Genomic DNA, 16,922 nt, shown 5'->3' with positions numbered 1-16,922 from the left:
CTGTCCCAGGAGAGAGCTCCCTGCTGACGGCCCCCAGCTGATGCCCGCCCTCCTGGCCTCAGCGTCCTGGCTCCTGGCTTCTCCAGCCTCCTCCAGTCCTGGGGTCTGGGCTTCCCTGGCTCTTCTCACAGCAGCCTGGCCTCCATCCTCAGAAGCTGATCCTTTCCCTGTTGCAGGCGGGGTGCCAGTGCCTTTGCTAGGTGACCAGCGAGATTCCAGCCAGCCAACTTCAAGGCTGCTGTGTGTGTGCCACCTCACATCCTGGCTTCCCAGCCACAACTGTGTGGCCCTGGTCTGGGGCCCCTCCTCTTCCCAGGGAGCAAGTGGAGGGGGCTCTGGGGCTCACAGGCCTGCACAGCCTCCGGAGTAGCATGCTCCACACCAGGCACAGCAGTGCACAGCTCTGCTCTACATGGCCAGGTGATGCCAGCTTCCCCCTGGCAGCAGAGGCTGTGGGGCCATGGTCACTGCCTTGGTGGACAGTAGCATGTGCCTCCGTGGGGCTCTCACAGGTTTTCTGTGGCCTCTGGCTTTGCACAGTTCTGATTGTAGGGCCAAATGCCGCTTCTCCCAGAGGATGTGCATCTGAGTCTCTCCGTTTGCAAGGCTTTGCAGAATTTGCCAGTCAGGCTTCAGAGGCTGCCTCAAAGCTCTCGCACCCAGGGGCTGTGTTCCACAGGCCCCCCTGTGCCCTGGACCCAGCAAAAGCGAGCCCCACTGTCGTCGTTGCCAGAGCCTCAGCTGATGCTCTTGCTCTTTGATGTTTTCATGGCGCGTACGCCAGGTGGGAGGGGTGATGGGAAGTGAGCAGGGAACCCCAAGTGGATGCTTGGGCGATACATTGGGGTCCATAGTGCTAAAGGCCAATGTCCCTCCATTGTCAGGAAACAGGGCCGGGACCAAGGACCAAGGAGCATGGGATTTCTGGGGGAGACCTGAGAGTGAACCTCAGTGGCATCAGCCTATCAGGAAGAAGCAACCAAAGTGATGGAGTGGCCAGGGCCACTACGTCCTCCCTCAGAGACCAGGCAGAAAGAAGGTGGGAAAGCTGCCGATAAGACCAGGAAATATTTTGATCACAGCTGGCTTCTGTGTCACTGGCTGTGAACCCTCTAGACTGCCGTGGGCACTGGTCATTCGCTCTCAACCTTTTGTGCCTGCTGAGTGCCTAGTGCCCGGGTCTTGGTTTTAGTTTTGCATGTCTTCTGACTGCTCCATCCAGCCCACCCTGTGCTGGAGTGGACAGTGAACCAACTGCCCCCTGCTGCCCTCCCCGGCCCCCACTGGGTCTTGAGCTGCTTCTGTCCAGATGGTGAGCACCGCCTTGGCATTCCAAGCACGACAGGCAGCGTCTCCTCTTGTGGGTCCCAGCTCCCTTGCGGTCAAGGTCCTGTTTGGCATTCCTGACCTCTGGGCTCTGAGGCTCCCTTGGAGGGGCTCTCCTCTGGTGGGGGTTAGACCAAGATGAGGAGTGCGTTGTACACACCTTGCCCAGCACCTACTCAAGGAAGGCCATGGGCAGGCAGCGTAGGGGGCAGCATGGCCTCGTGCTGGGTGGCAGCAGGCCAGCAGCTCTGGAGGGGCTTGTGCAGGGTCCCACACAGGGGCTGCTGGGTGGAGGGAGGGCAAGGCCTCCACCTGGGGCAGGAGACAGGTGACCTTTCTCAGAGAAAAGAGGGAGAGAGCAGAGCTCATGGGAAAGGCATCCATCATCGGGACCCAGGCCAGTGCTCTGTGATGAGGACCTGGGCATGAGGGGACCATTGCAGCTCCCAAAAGTTCCTGGGGATCGGGCATTTCTGTGAGGTCATTAGAATCAGGCCCAGGTGCTGACTGATGATCTGGGGCCACGGTGCTGCACAGTCCTCTGCCCCCCCATGGTGGCCTCGCTCTGCCCCTGCTGGGCCTAGGTGGCAGCTCCACACTGCTTCCTCAGGAGCCTGGAGCTGGGGGAGCCAGGGTCCCCTCACCTGGGAAGAGAAGTCCTAGCACAATCCTGGGAAGTGTCACCCAAGCCTTAGTCATGAACCTGGGGGAGACTATCCCAGGACCAGCCTGGCACTCCCAAGTCCTGTCCAGAAGGGGCCACGAAGGGCTTCTCATGCCCTGCACAGTCCTCCCTAGCCCTGCCTCCCTCTGCACCAACCACGCGCCGAGCAGCTGCAGGTGCTGGTCAGGTGAGGAGACGGCGCTGTTGAGGCACAGCAGGCAGCTCCTGGGTGAGGCTCTTGTTTGTGCACTTCCCCCTGTACTCAGTCCCCTTGATGCCCGCTGCCCCTGCAGCACCTATGAGGCCCAGGGGGCCCTGCAGGCTTCTGTCCAGAGCTAGGTGTCAGCCTGTGCTGGCAGGCAGTGACGGGCAGGGCCCAGGGAGGAACTGACTCTGCTCAGTTTGGAGCAAGGTGATGTTTGGGTTCCGCTGGATCCAGGATTTCTAAATACATATGTTCTGCCTGTATCTCTGCAAGTGGCTTGAAAATCCTTTTGTGCACTTACCAGCTTTGGTTATTTCTGTTTCTGGGTCTTGGTGTGATGTTAGCTGAAGTCCCAGAATGTGACTTCTGTCTTCAGGGTCCACCAGAATCCCAGAATAAAGCTGCCACTTCTGAGATTCTAGTCATGCATGGCCATCGCCCAGGGAATGACAATGTCCCAGGAAGTGGCCTTTCTGGACCCTTGGTTTGTAGCTTTCCCCACCAGTTGAGGGTGGGATTCTTGCCCCACTCTAATTAGTCTCTTCCCTGGGTGATGCCCATGACATCATTCCAAGCACCCACGGAGTCCCAGCCCTGTGGGGAGGTCTCCAAGCACCTGTGGAGTTGCAGCCCTGTGGGGAGGTCTCCAAGCACCTGTGGAGTTGCAGCCCTGTTGGCAGATCCCCTCCTGTCCTGATCTGCTTCTTCAATTTCTCTTAGGGATCACAAGGGGGCTCCCAAGCAAACCCAAAGTGGATTAGGGCCATGGTGGCCAGGCAGGCATCTGCCATTCTTTCTGGCATGAAGTGCTTCAGCAGGTGACCAGACTCTCCATCCACAGTGTAGCACGGGGGATCATTGTAGTTGCTCACTGAACATCTGCTGGAGATGTGGGTATTTGTTATTACCAGAAGCTTGGCAGGAGCTCATCCCAACACCATGCTAAATCAGTAGGAAAGAACAATTGACTATTTGGTCTCTGTCTCTGTGGACAGTTAGGGCACTGTCACCCCATGTCTGCCCACTAATGTCCCTCAGATCATCCTGTGGCCTCCCAGCTCATGGTATTCTTACACTGTGCTGTTGTGCTCTATCCTCCGAGCACATTTCTGTCTCACCGATGGTGGTTGCTGTGGATGCTTCCCTTGGGTTCCCCCACCCCCCACCACTTCTCCAATGGCAATTACTGTCACCATTCTTAATTGCAACTTCTGGGTGGCATTTGGCACCAAGCCCCGCCTAGCAAATGCATAGGTGTAGCTCTCCTTATCTCACTGACAACTATTTTAAGAACAAATGACATGAATTTGCATCCTCCAAGTGATAACAAGGCACCCTCATTCAGCAGAATTTGTATGTTCTGTTTGCCCTGGAGGGACTGAGGTTCTATGAGATCCAGTCACAGGTGCCTGACACTTGGCCATCCCAATGGACAGCATTCAGGGTGTCCTCGGAGGAACTGAGTCTGAGGCAGCCTGGCAGTGTGACCAGCATTTCTGAAACTCTAGGTGCCGGCAGATCTGTCTGTCCAAGTCACATCCACCTTCTGTGGGGCTGCGAAAGCTGGGCCTGATTCCTGCATGATTCTGTCAGCCAGCCACTCTCTGGAGCCTCTTTTGCAGTAAACTCCAAGACAAGAAAGTCCTGAAACCAAGCTGCTAGGACAGGGCTGTCCTGATAGGGCAGCTGCTCAGAGCACAGTGTCCGTGTCTGCACATGCCCCCAAGCTCAGGAAACAGACTCCATGGGCCCTTCTTGCTCTGTGTGGTCAACTAGGTAGCCCCTGAGTGCCCAGGTGACAGCAGGTCTCCAAGAATACTGTTTTTTAAAATACTTACTTTATTTATTTATTTTTATGTGGTGCTGAGGATAGAACCCAGCACCTCACACTTGCTGGGTGAGCGCTCTACCGCTGAGCCACAACCCCAGCCCCAAATACTGTTATTTTGAGGGATCAGTGAGCAGAAAGTCAAAGCAAGGCAGAGGTGGAAAACGGCTGAGTTGCCGCAGGCACAGCTCAGCTCCGGCAAGGTTCCAGGGAACAAGGGATGAGAGTGGAAGTAACTCAGAGCCAGGTTTCTGCTCCCAGGCACTGGTTGGGAGCGCTGAGCAAGAAGGGCTGGACTTGAGGCTCTCTGAGCGAGAGGACCAGCCTGCTGTGGGCCAGCTTGCAGTCTCAAGTCCAGGGCAGTCTAACTTGAGGAAGAGCCTGGTCATCTGCATCCTCCTCACTTGGTCCCTGCAGGCCAGCTCCTATTTTCTCTTGTGTCCCTTGCTGTGAACTCAGTGCGGAGAAGACAGCATCCTGTGAGCATGAGGGACACAGTGCTTTTTGAGGCCAGCACTTTGCTTACCTGGGACAATTCCTGTCAGAACTGAGGGTTGCAGATCAGAAGAGAACAAAGCACTTGAAAAAATAATTTTTTCCCAAGTCAGCTCCCAACACCATCCAGGCTTTAAGTTAATGGCAAGCACCCAGGGTCGGTGGCTTTGAGGACAGCAGCTCTACAGAGCGAAGGTACCAGCTTTTCTAACAGGTGTTACTTTAGAATTGTAGAGCTAAGAGGAATAAGAATCTCCTTGCTCAGTAGTCACCTTACAGAGAAGAGAGACAAGGTTGAGCAGGTGCATCCCTGCACAGGTGCATCCCTGCACAGGTGAACCTACACAGGCGAGCCCTGCACAGGTGCATCCCTGCACAGGTGCATCCCTGCACAGGTGAACCTACACAGGCGAGCCCTGCACAGGTGCATCCCTGCACAGGTGAACCTACACAGGTGAGCCCTGTGCAGGTGAGCAAACCCCACAGTTGATGGCTGTGGAGCCACAGTTAAGCTCCTGCTGACCCTGCACCTGCCTGTGACTCCCTGGTTTTCATCATAATAGCAGGAACTCAGTCAGTACCTTGCAGGTCTTATTATGTGCTGATGATTTGTACTGAATCAGTTGTGTTTGGAGCTTAAATATGTTGAATTCCCACTTTTAATCATTCTTCACACTTTTTGAGTTTTCTCATCAATGGGGGAGGAACTAGGATTCCTTCCAAAAGACAAGATGGATTCCAGCATTTCTAGTCCAGTCAGTACTTCATACCTGGCCTTCCTGTCAGATAATCTCTCATCCTGCTTCTTCATGGACATATGGCTGTTGAGGACTTACAGCTGGGACTTCCTGATGTGGTCAGTCTGTGGAGTATGGCCTGGCTGTGGGGAAAATGGCTCCGTGTGAACCAGAGGGGGTGGTGAGAGACGTGAAAGGTGGAGGCAGGAAGACGTCAACACGTGCAGTGTCCCATGTGTTGAGCTGTGGAGTGACAGGTGGCTCCTGGGGTCTGGGCTCCTCAGGACACCGGGCAGGCCCCCTTTCCAAGGACCAGTGCTCTGAGCAGGTCTTGCGGTGGGTGGGTCTGATGGTTATCTCTGCAGGTTCCAGGATGGAATGTTGTGGGACTGTCCTCTCCACTGTGCAGGGGTAAGCACCAGGGATACTCCCTGGGAAAGGGGAGAGTCAGATCCCGGCAGCCATTGGGCAGCCCGAGCAGAGAGGGCACAAAGACCTCCACACAGCCCCTGTGGAGGGATCCCACCTGAGCTGCCACAGATGCTGCCCAGCAGATGACCTGAAGGGCCACTGCAGCGGGGCTGGGCTGTAGTGAGGGAGCAGCCAAGCAGCCAGAATCCCTCTGGGGCTCTCATCAAGACCTCTGCAGGAGGGACCTGGCGGTTCAGATGGGGCAGGAGTAACGGACAGCAGAGGATGCACACCACCACCCCTGGAGCTGCAGTGTCAGAGTCCACATTGGACGGCCGGTCCTGGAGGCCAGGGCATGCTGGGAGCTGGTCCTGGGGGTCAGATTATGCTGCAGGCTGGTCCTGGGGGCCAGGGCATGCTGGGGGATGGTCGTAGGGGTGAGAGTGGGTTGGACAGTGGTCATCCCTCAAGGGCCAGCCCACTCAGGTGAGGGCGCCCAGAGCCACATGGGAGCCTTGTGGAATAAAGGCTTCTCGTACTCTGGCCTCCACTGCTGAGTGCACTGAGGATGACCCCAGCCGACCTGGGCAGTGCCAGGCACAGCAGGCCTCACTCCTGGAAGCCACAGAGTACAAGTCTGCTGTCAGAGGCTGGGGGCACTGGCCATGCTGTGGGACAGGAGTGTGTCTTGGTGCCCTATCATTGCAGCAAGTGAACATGCCTAATAATAATGAATTGCATTTTTAAAATGCCAAAAGAATGAATTTAAGATGTTGTCACCATACAGAAGTAAGTCTCTGAGGCAACGTATGTGCCGATCAGCCTGGCTTGAACCCTCAATGTGCAGGGTTCGACAACACTTTCATCCCATACTTGCCAATTAAAAATGAAATAAAACTTGAAAATTACATAGTACAACATTATCCAAATGCTTTATACTGCGTTCCTGATGGTTTCTCCAAAGCTAATCAGAGTGGACACAGCAGTGTCTAACTCATGGCCTCCCTGCCACCTCCTGGGGCTGGCACCCTCACTCTCTGCCTCTCCTTCCAGCCTGCCCTGGTGTCTGGGACAACATCACCTGCTGGCGCCCTGCAGAGGTGGGGGAGACGGTCACCGTGCCCTGTCCCCAGGTGTTCAGCCATTTCTACAACAAACCAGGTGGGCTGTGTGTGCTCGTTCCTGTGCTCCCCACAGTGTCTGTGTCTGAGAACTGGTGTCTCCACTTCCTTTGGTGACTTCTGGCTCCTCCTGCTGCCAGGGAACAACAAGACACAGAGGTCTTCCACCCCACCTACGTGGGCAGCAGGGCAGGTCGCGGGGACAGGCCAGGCCTGGCAGACACAGGAGAGCCAGAGCATGGGGCTGGGCCTGGGTGGGAGCCAGGAGTGGAGAGTCACGAGGCTCAGTGGGTCCCTGTGAGCCTGCGGGCTGGGTTCCCACAGTCCCAGGGAGCATCGTGAGTCCAGAGGGGGCGGAGACAGTTAGCCCCCTGCAGCTGTGATTCTGGCAGGAGGGCAGCCTCTCATGCTAGGAGACATCTGATGGCTCAGCCCCGGGCCCCACTGTGCTGACCAGCCTGACATCCCCTGAAGTCTGCAGTTCTCTGCAGAGCCTGGACGCTGCCCTGGGCCCTGTGCTGGGGCTTGCTCTGCACCTGGTGACGCTGCCCAGTGGGTGCTTAAAGGAGCGCTTGCTTTGTTTTCATAAGTGGTCAGATCTTCGTAACATGGAGAGACCCACCTGGAAAGCCAGCGTGGAAGACACACCTGCAGACAGGGAGGTGGGGGATCTGCTCTGATCTGGCAGATGCCGGGGGCTAAACCTTGAGAACAGAGTTTTGGCCGTGGTTGGAGAAGGAGAGCGAGCCAGGAAGGAGCCGTGAGGCCGCAGTCAGGCAGAGCTCGCCCGGCCTGGCCCCTCCAATTCCAGGACCTGAACATTCTAGATCATCTGGCCTTTTAAACTTTCCATCCAGTCAGTTACTTCTCTACTGAATATTGTCGTGGAAATCCAAGTCCATTCACGGAGCCAGCAAGCAGTCGAGGCCCCGCCAGCCAGAGAGAGAGAGACCTCAGGAGGACCAGCAGGTCCCAGAGGCCACACTCTCTCAAACCCACAGTCGGGCCAGGCAGGCTGGGCCACTCTGCCACCCCGCCTGGCAGGAGCTGCTCGGCAGGTGGCACCAAGAAGGAGGGAACTTGCCTGTGGCTGAGTCTGACTCCTCTAAGCCATTCAGCAGGTGGATGCGGCAGTCAGGGCTTCTGAAGCACTAAGCCTGTCTCCCCCTCAGTGGCATCTGACTTCTGGGACCTTGCCTTCCCACCTGCCCCCGGGTTCCCTGGAAACGAATGAGGGCAATGCTTCTAGACCCAAAGGCCCCGGGCCCTCGGCTCCCTCAGCCCAGGAGGGCAGCAGCTCTACAGAGCGCAGGCTGCACATGGCTGACACCGGCTCTGCCCGAGGACGGGGGGTACTCAGTTTTCCCACCCCACCCTGGCAGGGGCCACCTGCTCTTCTGTGTGTTCTTCTCCAAGGACACCAGCTTGTCATCAGGGAACACTGCAATTCTGGGCCGGGAACCAGTGGTGGGCTGCCTGGGTGGAGAGGTGGGATTTTACCATCACAGCTGCCTTTGTCCTTGAAGTTTAACCTCAGCCACCTCCATCCAGCCGCGGCCACGTGGAGCCCCAGCACTCAATTCCTGACAGTGCAGATTGGGGGCAGGCGAGGAGCAGAGGGGACCAGGAGCCAGGCAGGGCAGGCAAGACATGGCGGTGGGCTCCAGAGTGACCAGGCCTGGCTCTAACTGCCCCTTAAGTTGGCAGGACATGGAATCGGCCAAGATTTTCATTCTGCTCCAAGGTGGCAGCACTTAGAGCAATTGCAATTTTACTTCTGTTTCTCCCATTTTATGGCCTGAGTGTCCACTCGCATCTCTTGGGCCCCACCTAGTCTATGGCAGGTTGTGAAAGGTGGCCTCCGTGGAGTCCGCTGACTGAGAGAAGCACACTTGGGACAGTTTTTGAGGACCTGTGGGTAAGACATCTGAACTTCACTTTCCAGGAAACATAAGCAAAAACTGCACGAGTGAGGGGTGGTCAGAGGCATTTCCTGACTTCATCGAGGCCTGTGGCTACAGTGACCCCGAGGACGAGGGCAAGGTAGGCTCCTCCTCCTAGCCGCCCAGAGCGGCCCCTTGTCCAGACCCGGCCATGGCACAGAGGCCTGGCGGGCAGGGAGGGTTGGGCCTGGCGGGTGGGTGGGCTCAGCTTTCCTCCACCTGGACCGGTGCAGCTTCTCCTGTGTCTCCTCGCCATCCTGGGTCTGGTCTGCCACGCGCAGCTTAGCCCCACGCCTGCCAGGTGTGACCAGACCAGCCCTTCCCAAGCCCCAGGCTGGTTTATCTTGGTCTCGCTGGGCCTGGGCAGGGTGGCCGTGACCCCCCAGTTGGTGGTGCGCATTCGTGGCTGCATTTCCAAGGGGGCCGGGGGCACTGTGTTCCAGAGTAGCTGACGACGTTCTTGTGTGGAGTGAGTCCACCCCACCCCAACATCTGCCCAGCCCAATTGTGCCCAGGCACACAGCTGTGGCTCACTTCGCCCCCAGGCCACTCGCGGTCCCTGCCCTCAGCCTCTGTCCCCTCCTTGCTGCCCCGGTAGGCGAGCACCTTGTAAACCTGCAGGCCCCTATTCAGACCACCAGGCCTGCACAGAGAGGTGCCGGCCTGAGAACTGGCAGGGGGCAGGCGGCTGGCCCCTCCCTCGTGGGGGCCTCTCCCAGGCCCGGCAGTGCTGCGTCCCCACCTCCCGGCTCCTGGGGCTCTCCCTTCTTCTCTAGGGTTTCAGTTCAAAGCCAATTCTCTTCCCCCTGAGTTAGAAGCAACACTTGGAAAGGAGGTATCTCTGCTCTGGGTCAGCACTGTCCTTAGGGTTGGGAGGTCCACCTGCCTGAGGGGGTGGAGGGGTGGTGGGTGAGCACAGTGACCACTGTGGCCTCTCTGGGTCTTAGAGGAAAAGCCGGGGTCAGAGAAGGCGTTAGAGAACTCTGTGCTGCACACCCTCATGGGGCCCTGCCGGAGACGGGAGGCGAGGCTCCCTAGTGCCCGCACTGGCTTTCCTGTAGGACCGGGTCACCCCGCCCCTACCCTCTGTGCTGTGTGGGTTGACATCCCCACCTGGGCTGGACGCTCCTGCTAGTTGTCCCACTATGTGGGTCCAGTGTCGGTGGAGGAAGAGCCCACTGAGTGTCCTGGGTTCCTCACTCAGAGGGAGCCTCCCAGGAGCCTGGGCTAAACCCCAGCTGAGCCCCTGCCAGTCATGGCTGGACCTTGGCTGTGTCCTGTGCTCCCGGGAAGACAGGAAGGAGATCCAGGGAGGGAGGGGACTGGGTTTCTTTGCCTGCCCCTCTGATCCTGTGAGGGCCCTGCTCCGTTATGCTAATCACCACCGTTAGCTTCTCTGCACTGTCCCCAGAGCCTGTGGCCTCTGGTGGCACTGGTCTCTCAGAGGTAGAGAGCTGTCGAGTGTACGGGCCATCAGATGTTCTGAACTCAGTGACTACAAGACACACTGGATGTCACTGACTCCCCGCCTCGGCCAGGTCCCGGGGCCAGGGAGACAGGGCTAGGGTGCAGCCAGCACCTACAGTGCCACCCCTAGGTGCACCAGTGTTGGTTCCTTTTGGCTTCTGGACCCCATATCCGCTGCCCTGGTGCCGCACAGGAGGCCGAGCGTGAGCCTCTAGGCGTGCTCCTGGGAGGAGCAGACACCAGAGCGAGGCCTCGTGCCTCACCCCTGACCTCAGCAGCTGATGGACTCACTGAGTGGCCCCAACAGAGAGCCCAGCTCAGAGCCAGGGTTGGCCTGCACATGCTGCCTGTGAGTTCACAACATTTCCACGGGGTTAGAATGGACTCAGGGTCTCTCCAGGAGTCCACTTATAGGCTCTGAGAACAAGGCTTCTACCCCAGCTGAGGGGCTGTTCTGTGGAGAGGAGGTTCTTTGCTGAGGCCCTGAATTCTGACCCAGAGCAGGGGCAATGGCTATGGAGTGGGGTGACTTTGGCAGTGACCTTCCTGCCTGGGTCCAAACCCTGAGATTCAGCCAGATGTAGGGGCTGGAGACCAGGAGTGACCAGGAGTCCCAGGGTTTCTGAAGGCACAGGGGTGGTGGATCACCTGCCATGCACAGCCCCCAAACTGAGCCTCACCACACAGCTACCCCTCGCGGCTGAGCTCTGAGTACATACAGCAGGACACTTGCTGGGGCCAAGCACCATCCTGAGGCCTTACCAGCAATGTCCATCCAGAACTGGGCGCAGGTCCCAGGGGTCATGGCCCAAGCCTCAGGGATGCACTCCATAGGGCATGAAGACCCCCTGGGAGCCTCCCAAGCTTGTCCCCAGGTCATAAAGAATGACGGAGACGAGGGAGGGCACCCGCCGTGGTCGTAGCAGCTCATGGCAAGACAGCCCCTGGTTTCTAACCCTCTGGGTGGCACCAGGGGGTCATTTCTGGGGACACCGTCTAGAAGACCCCTCCCGGTCCCTTGGTCCTCCTTGTAGGGTTCGAAGCTGAAGCCGCCTGCGTGTGGCCCAGCGTCTGCTCCCGTGCGTCTGTCTAGTTGAGGAACTAGCTCTCCACTAACACTTCAGAGACTCTGCAAGTGCCCTAAATGCCCATTTCCTGGTAAGGGATTAGAGAGTCAAAACACTTCAATATGAGAAAGCAATAAAAATGACGGCACAAGACCAGCGACGGCGTCCTCCCTGGGGGTGGTTCATGCTCTTTGGATACTTTGGATACTTGGAGTATTAGGGGGATAACAATGGCTCAGACCCGGAGCGCAAGGCCAGGGGGCCCTGCAGTATGTGCCACCTGAGTCCGGTCCCCTGCAGGTGAGCACGAGGCTGGGTCCCCCAGCTGCTGCTCCTCTCTTCAGTCTTCGGCCCTCTTCCCAGATTGGTATCTTCCTTGGATTCCCACTCGCACAGTCAAGGTCAGCCGTGTCAGTGTGCGGTCATCACAGGTTTCAGAATAGTTAAACTCAAGAGAAGATTAACCTCTGTAGAAACCACAGGCTTCACTGTGTGCCAGAGATCCAGAAAACAAAGTGGCGTCACACTGGACGTCCCCACCAGGAGCCAGGTGTGGGCCCAGGGCCTCTGGCACAAGAACCAACAGGAGCCTCCCCACCTGGGCCTCATCTGGCCAAGGGGACACAAGCAGAGTGTGCAGCCTGCTCCCTGGGCCTCAGCCGCCCCCGTGGGGTCTGAGGCGCGCTGGCGAGGCGCGGCTCAGGGTTCTCCAGGTCTGCACAGGTGGAGAGCCCTGCTGGTGGTGTGCGGTAGGGCTGAGCCCTGCTCCCCTACCCACAGGGCAGCAGCCCTCCTTTGTATTGGGAGGTCCCTCCGGGCACACATGAGAGGGGTGCAGCAGCTGATCCTGAGGCCCCACTGGGCACTCCCGCGGCTTCTCCCCTCACGACCAGTCTCCGCGCCGGGCCAGGCCACGCGGATGCAGCACGCTGTCCTGCCAGGGGTCTGCCGCAGGCCTCCACCTGTGCCTTGCCTGTGCAGTTCTTAAACAAAGACCACATCAGCTAAATTTAGCCACGCACTGTTTGGCACTTCAGGCCTCCATGTATCAAGTGGATACATTTCTTCCAGATTATGCCATATTCCTAAAAATATGTGTGCCCTCTCCTCCCAGCTCCCGCCCGGGAGCTCTCCCTCCGGCGCCGACTTCACTCCCCCGAGGCTCTTGGCCACTGAGGCTCAGCTCAGCACTGATGCTGCCGGCACCCTGTGCAGGCACCCACCTGGAGCAGCCCTGGGGGCACACATGGTCCCGGCTTGTCAGGAGGCATCCAGCAGAGGCCCTGAGAGCCACCTGCCCAGGGCTCTGCTCCCCAGCTCATGCGCACAGGCCAGGAGCCCTGAAATGGCCAAGAAGCCCCAGGGGACTCACCCAGAGCCCTGTGTGCTGCTGGTTCCAACAGCGATTGCAGCTTCCAGGGCCCCAGCCGCAGTGTCTGTCTTTCTCCTCGAGGTGCAAGCCGTGTTCCGGGTGGCCAGTGGCAGGAGATAAAGGGGATCCCGGATGGTACACCAGCGAGGGACAAGTGGGGCATGGAGATCTAGGCCAGGGACCTGGGTGGGTGGGCAGAGAGTGGGACCCAGAGCTGCCCACAGGAGCCCCGAGACTGACCTGTGTTCATAAACAGGTCAGTCCCAGGACCAGAAAAACTATGGGCCCTGTGCCTCTGGCGCTTAACAGTGGCACACAGTGGGTGAGACACCTCAAGGCCAGAGGACAGGGGGGCAGGGAAGCTAGGGAAACCGCAGACACCACATGCTAGGGACCGGGGAGGGTACAGCCGTAGGGTGACAGTCAGCCTGGAGGTGCCGGCAGCCATGGGCGCGGAGGGAAACTGGCCTGCAGGAGACAGAGGCCAGGCTTCTGGGCTGGTGTGACCATCTAGGGCAGGGTGGGTGAGGTCCTGCCCTGGCTCTGCACGGACAGGGTGCGGCTGTGCTTGGCTGAGGCTGTGCTCCCGGGTGCTGTCCCCTTGTATGTGAGTGACCTCTCATAGAACAGCCAGCAGCTGGCTCCGTGGCCAGCCCATGGGACAGTGCTGGAACAGCAGCCACCTCCCAGGACCCTCGGGTGTGCAGTGGGCGCCATGATGGAGGGAGGAGGCTTGGCAGGAGCAGGCATGGAGCCAACCTGAGCGACAGCGGCTGCTCCTGGGCCATCAGGGGCTCTCACTCAGCCTGCAGCACAGGCTTCAGGGTCCCCAGAAGGAATGAGGACAGTGCAGAGACGCATCCTGTCCTCCAGGTGCTGGGTGGTAGGTTGAGGCCTAGGAAAGAGAAGAAGGAAGGGCTCTAAGGGGTCTCTCCCTGTGTCACATCCTGGGATCTGGGACCAGAGGGCATGGACAGGATGCCAGCAAGTGACAAGGACAAGGGAAATCTGCTGGTGAAGGCAGAAACACCAGGCACTTTAACACTGTGTCCCCTTTTAAAAGCCCTTCTGCTGTATTTTCTATATTTAAAAAAGTGAGCACATATTACTTTTGTATTTAAGTAAAATGAAATTTTAAGATCTCAAAAAATAGTACATCTACGCCAAGTTTGTCCTTCAGCTCTGGGCGTAGACAGGTTGGTGGGAAACCTGTCAGTTTGAGCCTCACGGATCTTCTTTTTTCTTTTTTAATAATTTTTTTTTATACGTGGACACACTCTTCTATCTGTTTATTTTATGTGGTGCTGAGGATGGAGCCCAGTGCTCACACGTGCTGGGCGAGAGCTCTGCCCTGATCCCAGCCCCCCTCGTGGGTCTTCTTAAAGCATGTTTGGAATGTAGTTGGCAGAGCACGGCAGGGGCACAGGGTGTGGGCTGGCTCCCTGTCCTCAGCCTTTGCCGAGTCCTGGCCGTTGCTCCCTGAACCCTCCTGTGGCCATGCAGGTCCACTCCAGGTGGGAGGCCTGTCCCTCAGGAGTCAGGGCTCCTGTGGCCATGCAGGTCCACTCCAGGTGGGAGGCCTGTCCCTCAGGAGTCAGGGCTCCTGTGGCCATGCAGGTCCACTCCAGGTGGGAGGCCTGTCCCTCAGGAGTCAGGGCTCCTGTGGCCATGCAGGTCCACTCCAGGTGGGAGGCCTGTCCCTCAGGAGTCAGGGCTCCTGTGGCCATGCAGGTCCACTCCAGGTGGGAGGCCTGTCCCTCAGGAGTCAGGGCTCCTGTGGCCATGCAGGTCCACTCCAGGTGGGAGGCCTGTCCCTCAGGAGTCAGGGCTCCTGTGGCCATGCAGGTCCACTCCAGGTGGGAGGCCTGTCCCTCAGGAGTCAGGGTGAGTGGGAACAAGACTGTGCTCTGCACCCTCAGTGCTGCTGTCTCATCTGCCACCTCCTTCGGCTCTGTGCTCTCTCCCAAGTGTCTCTACAAGGAGACATTATGTGCCACTGCACCATGGTGGCTCCTCAGGCCCCAGCCAGGAGCACCCTGTCACCCCTTCGTGATGCCGATGTTCCATAGTGTCAGCCAGTGATGGTGTTAAATGACCGTCTAGTTTGTCTGGAATCAGATCCAGGTGATCTGCCAGGTACATTTTTTTAAAGCAAAGATGAGAATATTTCATAGTAAAGTAAAAGTCCCCAATTCCAGTCAGCTAATTTTTCCTTTTTTTTAAATCATAAACTCTATACGCAAATATAGGTCTCAGTGGGATAAAGTTCTACAGAATTTCTGTGGCTGTTTCTTTACCTCAGAAATGTCATGCGTAGGTTTAAAAATAAAGTCCCCTCTGCCCTCAGCCACCACCAGAAAGGAACACTCAGCGTAGCTACTTAAAATAAGGTGCACAGACAGGAACGTGGTGATCATGCGCGCACCAGCCTGGCAGCCCTGATGGCACGCCGTGCCGCTCTGAGACCCACTGCAGCTACCCGCAGGCATGGTGCTCCAGAGCTCCGTCCTGGGCCAGGAGCAGCACTGCCCGGGGAGGTCAGCCTTGTCCACAGCAGGATGTCTGCTTCTCCAGGAGAGGCCAGGCCCTAACAGGCCGACTCACTCCCTCACCTCCCGGGGCAGTCGCTCCAGGCTCATGGAGCTGCGCTTTGCCTGTGGCTGTGTCTGGGGCATCCTCCGACCTGTGCCTGCTTAGTGCCCCAGTGGAGCCCACACTCCCCTGGATTCAGCCACAGGCCACTTCCACAGTGGGAGAGAGAGATCTGAGGAGAGCACCCTGGTGCTGGGAGGCAGACAGCTGGCTGGCAGCTGGGCCGTGTCCTGAGCATCGCCTGCGCAGATGGGGGCAGATCTGTACAGGGCCTGCTCTCTGTCCGCAGGCCCCTTGCCTGCACTGTCCATACCCCTGCCGGGTGGGGGAGAGCCCACCAGGCTCCAAGGCATGTGCAGAGTGCAGGACCCGGGCTCCTGGTGAAGTGGCTTGTGCAAAGGGAGCTGAGATGGTTTTCACCCAGGAGGGGAGGGCTTTGTCAGGCTAGAAGGCTTCAGCATCCAGCCATCAAGAGAATGCCCTTCCTGTCAGCATGGAGTCAGCCACAAAGGTCCGCCTGTGTCGACTACCTCATCTGACCCCAACAAGCCCCTGAGGTCCAGTGCAGCGACCATCAGGGAGAGGCCAGGGGACAGACGGGTCTCGACCACTAGGAGGACGATACAATGGCCAGATGATCATCATCAAGACGAGTTCGCATGTTCCGACTCTCGGTGAGTGTTGGGGGAAACTGCAGCAGGGCTCCGAGGCTCTGTGTCCTCCGCTGACTTGAAAGGAGCCCTGGCGGGCCTGTGCCTCCCCTCGTGGGGCACACACTGCTGCCTCCACGCTGTACGCAGTGACCCATGAGACTGGACAGGAGCACCCAGCATTCCCCACACAGGGCACTGTCACCAACAGGAATCGCTGCAGGGAAGGAGAGTGGCTTGGGGGCGTTAGCTGGAGCTCTCTGGCACACCCAGGGTGAGGGACACCACGGCTCCCCGCCAGTGGTCCCAGAAAAACAGCACATGCTCATCCGGTCTGCCTGCAGGAGCCAGGCCACTACCCTTGTCTGCCCCCAGCCCTGCGCCTCTGCCCTCCCACCAGGACACCTCTGGGATCGCAGCCTGGCCTGTCGCAGAAGGCAGACACCGGTGCACTCTGGGTTGCGTTGGTTTCCTTTGTTTCGGAGTCCGTCCTGTAGTCAGAACTGACAGAGCGGTCTTCCTCCACCTGAGATGCATGCCTGATCTCCTGACCACCTCAGACCAGAGCCGGGGACAGCGCCAGGAGGCCCCACCTACCTGACCTTGCTTGCCGTCCCAGACCCCTGGTGACTTCTGCCTTTGTGACTTGCTGCCCGGCACAGCCAGGTCCCATCGTGGATCTGAAGAAGGAGGAAGGAGGGTCTGAGTCCTGCTGGGAGAACACAGCGATGTCAGGGCCTGCACAGGACTGAGAGGCCTGGGCGCCTGCGTCAGAGAATCAGTGGACAGCCGGCCCACGGAGGGACAGCCTCCCAGGAAACAAGCTTCTCACTGTGCACACTCAGAGCTGTGCGGTGACCAAGCCGCACCAGAGACCACAGCCCTGTGGGCAGAACCCCGGGTGAGGGGTGGAGCTTGGGTCTGTCCACAGCCCTACTTCCCACTGGCTGACCGTAGCACCTTGGCTTCTCCCTGGCCCCCAGGGTAAAACATCTTCTCCCACAAGGTCTGCCAATTTGTGCTGGAAAAGCGCTCCTTGGGCTC

The 16,922-nt window shown here is 58.3% G+C and overlaps 1 protein-coding gene across 1 annotated transcript in view; it reads left to right on the top strand.

Moving 5' to 3' along the window:
* The window catches only part of Vipr2 (vasoactive intestinal peptide receptor 2), a 58,851-nt gene that overhangs the window by 6,869 nt on the left and 35,060 nt on the right, over nt 1–16,922 (top strand). The window contains exons 3-4 of the mRNA XM_046440896.2: nt 6,720–6,827; nt 8,733–8,830. Of these exons, the coding sequence (XP_046296852.1) occupies nt 6,720–6,827; nt 8,733–8,830 (206 nt within the window). The remainder of the gene's footprint in view (nt 1–6,719; nt 6,828–8,732; nt 8,831–16,922) is intronic.

This window comes from Marmota monax, unplaced genomic scaffold (assembly GCF_021218885.2).
Source record: "Marmota monax isolate L192 unplaced genomic scaffold, Marmota_monax_Labrador192_F-V1.1 WCK01_AAM20220418_F8-fsc00275, whole genome shotgun sequence".
NCBI classification, from domain to species: Eukaryota; Metazoa; Chordata; class Mammalia; order Rodentia; family Sciuridae; genus Marmota; species Marmota monax.
Note: the sequence above shows the minus strand (reverse complement) of the source record. Positions and strands in the feature narration are given on the sequence as shown.